The sequence below is a fragment of the Lithobates pipiens genome, unplaced genomic scaffold (assembly GCF_037356315.1).
Source record: "Lithobates pipiens isolate NorthernLeopardFrog02 unplaced genomic scaffold, aLitPip1_a1.2 Scaffold_8, whole genome shotgun sequence".
NCBI classification, from domain to species: domain Eukaryota; kingdom Metazoa; phylum Chordata; class Amphibia; order Anura; family Ranidae; genus Lithobates; species Lithobates pipiens.
Genome location: NW_027507903.1, coordinates 650,192,037 through 650,204,429, shown reverse-complemented (window position 1 = coordinate 650,204,429; position 12,393 = coordinate 650,192,037). Strand labels below are relative to the sequence as shown.

At 43.7% G+C, this 12,393-nt stretch overlaps 1 protein-coding gene across 1 annotated transcript in view; it reads left to right on the top strand.

Annotated features, from left to right (window-relative positions):
* The first annotated feature begins 1,389 nt into the window (after nucleotides 1-1,389).
* Nucleotides 1,390-12,393, top strand: part of LOC143961700 (uncharacterized) — a 73,108-nt gene continuing 62,104 nt past the window's right edge. Inside the window, exons 1-3 of the mRNA XM_077471019.1 lie at nucleotides 1,390-1,485; nucleotides 6,677-6,754; nucleotides 9,192-9,302. Of these exons, the coding sequence (XP_077327145.1) occupies nucleotides 1,476-1,485; nucleotides 6,677-6,754; nucleotides 9,192-9,302 (199 nt within the window). The 5' untranslated portion in view covers nucleotides 1,390-1,475. The remainder of the gene's footprint in view (nucleotides 1,486-6,676; nucleotides 6,755-9,191; nucleotides 9,303-12,393) is intronic.

The window sequence follows — 12,393 nt, the reverse complement described above, 5'->3', positions numbered from 1 at the left end:
CTTGATCTGAATCTTCACCCAGGCCATGCCTTCCACCAGGATGGGCAAGTAATTGGTGTCTTAAGGTATACTAAAGGGGGCCAGTTGGTCTCGTATCCCGAACCGATATATATAGAAGTCATACTCCTTGACTGTGATTTCCAACCTGGGGTCAATCAGGCAATTTGTGATGAGATAGCCACTCTACAGAGACCTTCCCCACACTCCACCATGTCCAAAGGTACACACAATACTTCTCTCATTACTACAGTATAGATGAGGTTGCTAAACTTTTTTCTAATGCCCGTCTAAACAATCGCCCCCTGGACCCTGTTTCAGTCACCCTCTGACTCTATTCTACACTCTCTAACTCACATTTTCAATGTCTCTCTCTCTCTCCTCTGGCATCTTACTCTAAAACACGAACCGATCACCCACCAATACTTTAAAAGCCCTCATTAGATCCCACCACTCTTAACAGCATGTCTCATCTGCTTGCTCCCCTTTTCCTCCAAAGTCCTTTAACGTTTGGTCTATGACCGACTGAGCCTCCACCTCACTGAGAATAACCTTCTTGATCCCCTTCAGTCTGGATTTCACATTCAAAACTCCACAGAAACTGCTCTCCTAAAACACACAAATTATTTACTGATTGCGCAGTGAGACTAACGTGCCCACTGATTGGCTCAGAGATAAAGATTGTTACCCAATGCGTCCAAACAGACTGCATTCCATAGCCTCCCACAGGTGTACAACCCCACCTATGACCAGGCAGAACTTCTATACAGCCCAGCCAAACTGATACCAAAGTACAATTTAACACAATTAACCCCAACACTCACTACAGTTTTGGGCAAAAACGAAATTTAAACACATAGCGTGTACTCGTTAGGAGTACCGGCGCTACGCAAGCTATTCTCTGGAACTCCCTACCCAATCTGTGCAACTATCTGCTACTTTGTCTACTTCATAGGTGATCCCTGAAAATCCTTCTCTTCAGAGAGGCCTATCCTGTCTTTACCTAAGAACTGTACTTTTATTTTCTCCATCAGCTCACCCCCCACAGTTTTTACCTTTTTTATCAATTGACCCTCCCTCCTAGAGTGTAAGCTCTAATGAACAGGGCCCTTTGATTTCTCCTGTATTGAATTGTGTTGTATCTGTACTGTCTGCTGTACAACTGTATGTTGTACAGCGCTGCACAAACTGTTGGCAATATGAAAGTCCTGTACAATAATAATATAGTACAGTATAATATAATAATTTAATTTAAGTACAAAAGAACCTGCTCTGAAATGTACAGCTTGTAATGGAAAATACAAAAAAACACATTGTATGAATAATAGCACGCAGCTCGAGAAATGCAAAGTTTTCTACGTTGTAGTTACTTTCATTTCCTTAAACGTGTTTCTGAGTGACTTCCTATTCATATTATTATAGCTGTGAATAGAACAAGACGTGGAGATTGTGGGATAAGGAGGACTGAAGAATTCACAATGCACCCAGGTAAGTCGGGATGTAATCCAGGGGTGGACATGCCAGTTGTTGCAGAGAGGCCCTCTGAAGCCCTTGTACACACGGTCGGAGAATCTGTCGGAATGAGTCTTATCGGACCGTGTCGTCGGATAATCCGACTGTGTGTGGTATGCATCGGACTGATTCCGTCCGAATCTCCATCCGACCCAATTTTCCAACATGTTGGAAAGATTTCCCGACCAACTGGGCCGGACGGACCTAATCTGATCATGTGTAGAGCATTTTCATCGGACCAAGTGCCACGCATGCTCAGATCAAATTCCTACATCAAAGCTATTGGCTACTAGCCTGAATGTAGTCCCATCGTAACGAAATTACGCCATCACGTTCTGAATGATCGGATTTTTCACCAACTTGGCCCGACCGTGTGTATGCAACAGTTTCGGACACAATCCGTCAGACTAAATCCGACGGGCAAAATCCGACGGATTTGGTTGCCAAAATCTCCGACCGTGTGTACGTGGGCTGAGACTTAGTGCCGGTTACCACTACAGTGACCTGAAAGGCGGCACGACTTTGCCAGGCAACTTCGAGGCAACTTTGAGGCAACTTGGAAGGAACTTCAGGGAATTCCTGGGTAATCTTCCTGCAATGTCGGATCCAAATCACAATTTAGATAAGGATCCGACTTGGAGGCAACTTCCATTGAAATCTATGGGTACAAGTCGGCTGCATGTAGATTAGGGGCCTGACGCATGGATTGGGGAGGAGGTGCCCCTGTGCCCCATATGGATGGGCCGCCACTGCCTGTAGGGGCTTTTAAAATGTCACCAATGGAAAATGCAGAGCACTGAACATTATCGCCATTTCACGGACGTGTACATTTCTAAGCCTTGACATGTCCGTATTTTTTCATTAAAATTTAGCATTTCACAAGCCTTTAAGCTAATATTGTGTGATGTAAAAAAAAAAAGGGAACTTCCAGAATTGTATTCTTTAGGGTCTTTGACAGTTTAGGGGTTTTAACTAATCTTCAGGCATAAACTAACTTTATTATCATGTTTGCAAAAATGGCTTTGGCAGTAAAAAAGGCTAAAGCTGAACCTTTGTGCAGCCTGACGGAGGATTCAGGTGCTCACACTATAGATGGTTCCTGCATGTGTGTGGTCTACCTCCTCTCTCACAGCACTACAATACGTGGCGTTGGCGGGACATTGGCTGGCTGGCAGGTCCATCTCTCTACCATCTCTCATCCAGGGACCTTACCTCACTTCACCTACACGTGGTTATTGTATTTTCACTTCACAGTTCACTGCGATTCACTTTTGGTATCTGATATGCATGCCCACTGCTCGTGTTTTCTTTTCTTCTATACCAGGGATATGCAATTAGCGGACCTCCAGCTGTTGCAGAACTACAAGTCCCATGAGGCATAGCAAGACTCTGACAGCCACAAGCATGACACCCAGAGACAGAGGCATGATGGGACTTGTAGCTGGAGGTCCGCTAATTCCATATCCCTGTTCTATACCAATCTCAGTTTCTCCTTTCTCTGCACGGTGGGATCTAATCCTGCATTGCTCCATCACTCTTCATTATTCCCCATCTTACCCCCCTCCCCCGTAACCTTTTATATTATACTTACCTGTATATATTTTTTATATATTTACACAATATTATGTATTACAGCATACTCCTCGGGGTCATATTCACCCCTCATAATTTTGGAATGGGGGAGTCCACTTCTACACTTTTACACTATTCCTATGCCTGTTTGTGGTTTCGCCCTTCCGCCGCAGTGTCTACCGCCTCAGCTCCCGGGGGGGGGATGTTCATTCCCATCCCCCGATGTCCTCCATTATACGTATATTAACATACGCTATTTTATACCTTTACCAGATACCCATAGGTAAGAGTGTTAGGACCATCTTTTGGTGTTCCCTCTCTTTCCCATGCAAATGTTATCATTTATAATTAATTATATACATTATACTCCATTACAGGCATTCCCAGACTGTTTGCTCCTGATGAGTGGATATTACTCCACGAAACGCGTCGAGATTATACATTTGGTGATAGATCATGGTATCCATGTATATACTATGGGTTTTATTTCGGCTGAATCACTAAGAATTTTTCTCGAATCTGTATTGTTTTTACTTTTATATCTGTGCCTATCTTTGGGTATATTTTGATACGTATTGTACTATATGTTACATTGTCTACTATGCTATGAATTGTACATTGTTATGATGGTATAATTTAGTTTTGAATATGTACTGTATCTAATTATCTATCTGATTAAATTCTTTACCAAACTATTATAATATGCCCATGATAGCCACTTATTTAACCGGTTCCCGACCAGCGCACGCCGATGTACGTAGACTGAATGGCACGGGCAGGCATATTGGCGTACAGGTACGTCCACTCTTCAATGCCGCCCTGCCATCGGGAGCATACCGGCGGCGGCGCGCTGGTCGGGACCCCCGTGAGTCTGGTCACAGGACCCGCGGACTCGATCGCCGCGGGCATACCCGCGATCGTCTCACGGGACGGCTGAATGGAGGAAATGCCGTGTAAACAGCATTTCTCCATTCTGCCTAGCAACTAGTGACGCTGATCTCTGCTCCATGTGATTGGAGCAGAGATCAGTGTTCACTAAATGAAAGCCCAACCCCCCCACAGTTAGTAACACACCCCTAGGAACACTTAACCCCTACACTTCCACCCACTGGTTAACCCCTTCGCTGCCAGTGTCATTTACACAGGAATCACTGCATTTATATAGCACTGATTACTGTATAAATGACAATGGTCCCAAAAATTTGTCAAAAATGTCCGATGGGTCCCCCACAATGTCGCAGTCACAATAAAAATCGCTGATCGCCGCCATTACTAGTAAAAAAAAAAATAATAAAAAATTATTAATAAAAATGCTATAAAACTATCCCTATTTTGTAAATGCTATAACTTTTGCGCAAACCAATCAATAATCGCTTATTGTGATTTTTTTTACCAAAAATATTTGTGGGGAAAAAAGGACGTCAATTTTGTTTGGGAGCCACGTCGCACGACTGCGCAATTGTTAGTTAAAGCGACGCAGTGCCGAATCGCAAAAAGTGGTCTGGTCTTTGACCAGCAAAATGGTCCGGTCTGTAAGTGGTTAATTACATATACTATGTCTACTGTAATGTCTCATCCGACCTGAGTGGTGTGTTTCATATAAAGTCCCAAATTTCCCCCATTCCCCCTTTTTCCTTTTTATGTTTTTCATATAAACAGGGATGGAGACCTGTGTACCGGATGGTCATGGTCTCATACAAAGTCCCAACATTTCCTCCTTTATGCAAAGCTGAATTGTTAACACGTCTGCAATTTGACTACCAGAATTGTGTGGAAAACCTGATCTCATTCAAGGCTTGCATAATCCCCTTGGTACGGCATTTTCTATATATTATTTTATGTGCTTTTCTGCTCACAGATTGAAGTCTTCCCATAATTACACACACAGTGCCATTGTTTAGGTTGACCTCCGGCCTTCCCTTCAGTCTTTGATAGTTTTACTGGCACTTCTCCTGCACTGAAATGGCTTCCTCTGATATCACTTTACAATGTAAAAACTTTTTTTTTTTTTTTTAAAGCCTGTTCACTGGGTCATACATACACTATTTTACAAAAAGTATTGGGACGCCTGCCTTTTACATGCACATGAACTTTAATGGCATCCCAGTCTTAGTCCGTAGGGTTCAATATTGAGTTGGCCCACACTTTGCAGCTATAACAGCTTCAACTCTTCTGGGAAGGCCGTCCACAAGGTTTAGGTGTGTGTCTATGGGAATGTTTGACCATTCTTCCAGAAGAGCATTTGTGAGGTTGAAGGAGAAGGTCTGGCTCGCAGTCTCCACTCTAATTCATCCCAAAGGTGTTCCATGGGGTTGAGGTCAGGACTCTGTGTGGGCTAGTCAAGTTCCTCCACCCCAAACTCGCTCCTCCAGGTCTTTATAGACCTTGCTTTGTGCACTGGTTTGCAGTCATGTTGGAACAGGAAGGGGCCATCCCCAAACTGTTCCCACAAAGTTGGGAGCATGAAATTGTCCAAAATGTCTTGGTATGCTGACGCCGTAAGAGTTCCCTTTACTAGAACTAGAAGGGGCCAAGCTCAACCCCTGAAAAATAACCCCCACACCATAATACCCCCTTCCCCTCAAACCATAATCCCCCCTCCACCAAACAATTTGGACCAGCGCACAAAGCAAGGTCTATAAAGACATGGATGAGCGAGTTTGGGGTGGAGGAACTTGACTTGAGTCCTGACCTCAACCCAATAGAACACCTTTGGGATGAATTAGAGCGGAGACTGCGAGCCAGACCTTCCCGTCCAACATCAGTGCCTGACCTCACAAATGCTCTTCTGGAAGAATGGTCAAACATTCCCATAGACACACTCCTAAACCTTGTGGACGGCCTTCCCAGAAGAGTTGAAGCTGTTATAGCTGCAAAGGGGTTGGCCAAATCAATATTGAATGCTACAGACTTAGCCCCCATACACACGGTCGGAAATTCTGACGGAAAATGTCCGATCGGATTATATTGTCGGAAAATCCAATCGCGTGTGGGCTTTATCGGACTTTTTCTGTCACAAAATTCGGACGGAAAAAATTTGAGAGTAGGATCTCAAGTTTTCCAACAACAAAATCTGATCGTTTGTAGAGAATTCCGATCGGACAAAGTGCCACGCATGCTCAGATCAAATTGCGAGACCAAAGCTATTGACTACTGGCCTCTAGGTAGTCCCGTCGTAACGAACGAATGCCATCACGTTACCAACGATCGGATTTTCCGACAACTTTGTCCGACCGTGTGTATGCAACACCAGTTTCAGACAAAATCCGTCGTAAAAAATCAAAGGGGATTTTTTGGTCGGAATGTCCGACCGTGTGTACAAGGTCTAAGACTGGGATGCCATTAAAGTTTATGTGCGTGTAAAGGCAGGTGTCCCAATACTTTTGGTAATATAGTGTACATAGCACTAGTTAGGAACCTCTGGGAGAAAAAGTAGCATATCTGTTAATGTCCTTTGGTCTTAAATGGACTCTTGTATTGGATGGGCCCCATAACTGTACCCCACCATTCCCCCTTCTGCAGCCTTGATATTAGCAGCACTCTCTGGATATTTCTGTTTGTAAAAAAATTAATGTTAAGTTCTGCGTTTTTTTAGGGAGAATTCAGAATAATGTTTACGCAAATTCGAGGGATTTCAATGCACAGAGGATAGAGAAGAGGACCAAAGCCAAAGGTAAGGTGTAGGACATACTGTCTCCTTCCATTATGGATGAGGACACCTGTCTGTGTTTATTTGAGCTTCGCATTCTTCTACTATCATGTGTATTGTATAGTACTAGCCGTCAGGGCCAGGACAAGGGATAGGCAGAAGCGACAGCTGGCCTGGGCACTGTGGTATTATGGGAGGTGGGGGAGGCCTCGAGATGGGGGGGGGGGGAATCTGTGTTGGGATGGGGAGTTTGGAGAGTGGCAGGGGGTAAGAATTGTTCTAGGAGGGGAAATTATGGGTGTGTGCTAGGAATGGTAATTTGGGGGATTTTTTTGGGGGGTGGATTTGTGCTAGTAGGGGCGATTGGAAGATATTTATGCATAGCATGAATCTATCCATGGCCTCCGCTAACACCCCCTATCCAGGTGCCCGGCCCCTTTTTGGGCGCCTGAATTATAGACCATAGGCTCTAATAGGTGTCAAAAAAGGTGACCTGCGAGCGCCATGCTTGGTGCTCACAGTCCACCCAGGTGTGTTAGAAAAGTGAATGAATATTCGCTTTCCTAACACTGAACCGCCTCTCTGCCAATTAGGTGCTCGGGTCTGTTACTTGTCACCTGATTGGCTGAAATGGCAGGCACTGTGATTGGACGCCTATCAGGAGGAGAGGACAGGAGGAGACGCATGGAGGACACTGATCGCAGCCGTCACCCGCTGCCCCACTGAGACAGGGTAAGTGCCGGGCCAACAGCGAGCAGGCAGGGGATGTCACAGTGGCGGCATTTGCTGGAGCAGTGGCAGCATTTGGACACAGTGGCAGCAGTTGATTGGCACAGTGGCAGCAGTTGATTGGCACAGTGGCAGCAGTTGATGGGCACAGTGGCTGCGTTTTATGGGCACAGTGGCTGCGATTGATGGGCACATTGGCTGCAATTGATGGGCACAGTGGCTGCGATTGATGGGCACAGTGGTTGCAATTGATGGGCACAGTGGTTGCAATTGATGGGCACAGTGGCTGCAATTGATGGGCACAGTGGCTGCCCATCAATTGCCCCCATGTTGATGGGGACAAGGGCCTCGTCCCAGCAACCCCTTCTTGGTGGTTGTGGGGGTCTGCGGGCAGGAGGGGTTCTCGGAATCTGGAAGCCCCCTTTAACAAGGGGACCCTTAGATCCTGGCCTCCCCCCCACGTGAATTGGTAACGGGTACCCCTACCATTTCACAAAAAAAAAAAAAATGTCAAAAATAGTAAAAAACAGGATACATTTTGGGACAAGTCCTTTTATTAAAAGATAAAAAAATAAAAATGACCTGCGATGTAAATCTATCTCACGCCGCCAACGAGCTGAAAAAAGAAAGCCGCAACAGCTCCGCCTCCATGGGAGGCTCTCGCTGAGTGGTGCTTCTTCTCGGTGACAGCTTTTATATAGCTGAGGGCGGGGCCACCCAGTGACATAAATGGGTGACCCCACCCCCTCCCCCCGATGCCACGTGCCAAAGTGTCTCCTGTCTTTTTTACTATTTTTGACACATTTTGTGGGGAAATGGTAGGGGTACAATTTACCTGTTACCAATTCACATAGGGGGGAGACAGGGATCTGGGGGTCCCTTTTTAAAGGGGGCTTCCAGATTCCGATTAGCCCTCCGCCCGCAGACCCCCACAACCACCGGGCAAGGGTTGTGGGGATGAGGCCCTTGTCCCCATCAACATGGGGACAAGGTGCTTTGGGGGGATACTCAAAAGCACCCTCCCCATGTTGAGGGCATGTGGCCTGGTACGGTTCAGGAGGGGGGGCGCTCTCTCGTCCCCCCCTCTTTACCTGCCAGGTTGTGTGCTTGGATAAGGGCCTGGTATGGATTTTGGGGGGACCCTTACGTAATTTTTTTTTAAAATTTGGTGCAGGGTTCCTCATAATATCCATACCAGACCTGAAGTGCCTGGGGGGACCCCCCAAGCAATTTTTTTTTAATTCTTGGCCCCTTAATATTCATACCAGACCCAAATGGCCTTTTTTCCTTTAAAAATGTCATTTTACTGTGGTATTGTTCTAAACACAGGAAAACTGCGCCACTTTACAGGCATACTATAGACACCCCCCAGGTACAATATTTAAAGGAATATTTCATGTTTATTGTTTCACTTTAAGCATTATTAAAATCACTGCTCCTGAAAAAACAGTCGTTTAAAAAAAAAAAAATGTTGCATTGATACATGTCCCCTGGGGCAGGACCCGGGTCCCCAAACACTTTTTATGACAATAACTTGCATATAAGCCTTTAAAATTAGCACTTTTGATTTTTCATGTTTGTGTCCCATAGACTTTAACGGTGTTCGTCCAAATTTTTTGCCTGTTGACATGTTCTGGTGTGAACCGAATGGGGGGGGGGGGTGTTCGGCCCATCCCTACATACCAGATCATTCACGAACCCCTTCTGTCTATATTTATTATATTTATTTCAGAGCCTCCAGCTGCCAATAATCCCCAAGGTTGGGTTATCATCACCCTGGTTGTCCTCCTAATCTTGATATTTCTTATTTTGCTCATCTTCACAAGTCTCCTGTTTGTTTTCTGTAAGTATTATACTATTATATATATATACTATGGTTATATATATATTTTTTTTCTTTTCGTTGTTTTAGTATTGAAGAAAGGAAACATTAGCTTTACCCATTTAGCTTGCATCCAAAATTCATATTGTAAGATTTTTAACAGATTGTCAGATAGCTTTAAGGTAGACCTGATCTCAAAGTGAAAATTTGCACTTTAATAAGATACGGAATACTTTTTTAAAAATTGAACAAACTTTGGGCTCCTTGCCTCCATTTATTGCTCCTGCCTTCTTCCTCACCTGTGTGCCAATCTTTTTACTGGGTATTTTGCACCACACCTTTAGCATCCTCTAGAAGTGCTGGGTTTAGTGTAGGAAAATTTAAATTTAGCTCAGGGCTAAGCCTGAACTGTGAATCTGGGTCAGGGCTCAGTGACTCAGGGCTGGGTGACTCATCCTTGCAGCTTCTCTGGTACCTCCCCCTGTTTTCTGGGACATTGAAGAATGTTCTAGACATAGTGGGTGGAGGTTATGGGGATCTGCTTGGAATATTTGTGAAGGCCTCAGCCAATCCCCAGTAAAGGGCTGGCAGGGGGCAGGCCAACTCATAAATAGGCATGAGTCTTACCTGCTCCTCTGACCTAGCCATGGCTCTCCTCTTACTAAACTGTGAGCGTTGGCCCAAGAATCACCTCCCCTTCATGCTTCATTGCTTGACAGCTGCTAAAAAAATCTATCGCTTCCTGCTGGAAACAACAAGACCCTCCAGAGTTGACCTCCTTTTCGATGAACCTCAACATTCAGACCCAATTTGAACTTATGTTCTCCTTGAAAAATGGCAAAAGTCAACTCTTTAGTACACAGTGGTTGGCTTGGCTCCATCATTCATTATGTAGTGCTCATCTGTAATGGTGACAAGACAACCCCATCGGTTTCCCTTGGGACATCATCCTTGAAGTCTAGCCATTTTCCTTAATGTCTTTCACCTCCGTGTGAACAGAAAGATTGTCCAGATGGCTGCACTCCAAAAATAAATGCCTTTATTAAACAATGCTCTATACAAACATTGGATAAAATCAAACGCGTTTCACACCATTAGTGCCGGTGAATAGTCAAAGCTATGACTAAACACGGCACTAATGTTGTGAAACGCGTTCGTTTTTTATCCAATGTTTATACGGACCATTGTTTAACCACTTGCCGACCAGCCACCGTCATTATACTGCCGCAGGTGGGTCACGATCCTGCGAGCCGTCATAGCTGTACATCAGCTCCTTTAAGCAGGATAGCAGGTGCGCGCACCCTCTTCACTACGGGAGTGCTGATGCTCGTGACCGGTGGTCGTGATGACCACCGGCCAAGCAGGATCGTGGGCATGAGAGGCAGAACAGAGATGTGTGTATGTGGTAAACACACACGTCCCTGTTCTGTGAGGAGAGGAGAGACAAATCGTGAGTTCCTAATAGCTAGGAACGACAATCTGTCATCCCCTCTAGCCAGTCCCATCCCCCTACAGTTAGAACACAGTCAGGGAACACAGTTAACCCCTTGAGCACCCCCCTAGTGTTAACCCCTTCGCTGCCAGTGACATTTATACAGTAATCAGTGCATCTTTATAGCACTGATCGCTGTATAATTGTTAATTGTCCCAAAAATGTGTAAAAAGTGTCCGATGAGTCCGCCATAATGTTGCAGATTGCCGCCATTACTAGTTTAAAAAAAAATATTAATAAAAATGCCATAAATCTATCTCCTATTTTGTAGACGCTATAACTTTTGCACAAATCAATCAATATACGCATTTTTTTTTTCTACCAAAAATATGTAGAAGAATACACATCGACCTAAACTGTGAAAAAAAATGTTCTTTTTAAAAAAAAAAAAATTGGATATTTATTATAGCAAAATGTACAAAATATTGTGTTTTTTTTTTTTTTTACTCTTTTTTTGTTTATAGCAAAAAATAAAAACCGCACGGGGTGATCAAATACCACCAAAAGAAATCTCTATTTGTAGGAAAAAAAGGACGTCAATTTCGCTCGGGTACAGTGTCGCACGAAAGCGCAATTGTCAGTTAAAGCGATGCAGCGCCGAATCGCAAAAAAAATAAAAATGGCCTGCTCATCGAGCGGCCAAATCTTCCGGGGCTGAAGTGGTTAATCAAGGCGTTTATTTTTGGAGTGCGGCCGTGCAGGACAATCTTTCTGTCCTCATGTATTTGCAGACTGAGCCAGCACCCTTTTCTGCCGAGGGAGGTGATATTTTGGCTGTGTGACCTGGTGCGCTGTTGTTTGCCCGTCTTTCACCTCCAACCTTTTCTCCACCTAAGAGGTGTACCCAGCGAATGTTCTCTCGCTTGTATTCCTTGACATTTTATATTATATATATATATATATATATATATATATATATATATATATATATATATATATATATATATATATATATATATATATATATATATATATATATATATATATATATATATATATATATATATATATATATATATGTGTGTGTGTGTTATATATTTTATATATAACATTTGAATTACAATACTACGGCGATATGCAACCCTAATTAACGACAAAAATCCTATCATAATTAGCAAATACACCCATAAATGTGCAAATTTATACACAGAGATTAAACAAAAGGATCATGTACCAAAATAACAATAAGAATTAATTTAAATTAGAAATCATGATACAAAAAATATATATTTTTGTGATAAAAATATTATTAGTGCATTAAGTCCAACATGTAAATTCCGTGTAGTGTGTCCAATCAAGAACTAAAAAAAAATTCATGCAGAGGTGTCATTAAAGTTTCAGTGATGAAATCACAATCCCACCCTTGGAAAGTGCCGTGAAACAAAGCAAATACCACCACCAATAAGCTTGCTGGCCGCTTAGCAGAACTACCGGTCCCTGATTTATGGGACCCAAGAGCGCAAATGGTTAACCCCCAGGGCTGACGGTCAGGATGGCGAACAGGCAACCCCTCACTCTCAACAGCGGGATAACGAACAGCATAAAGCAATTTTCCATATATAGAAAAAAGAGAATGCTCGCATAGCATAAAACCTTTGAGATTTATTCATAAAAATGCAT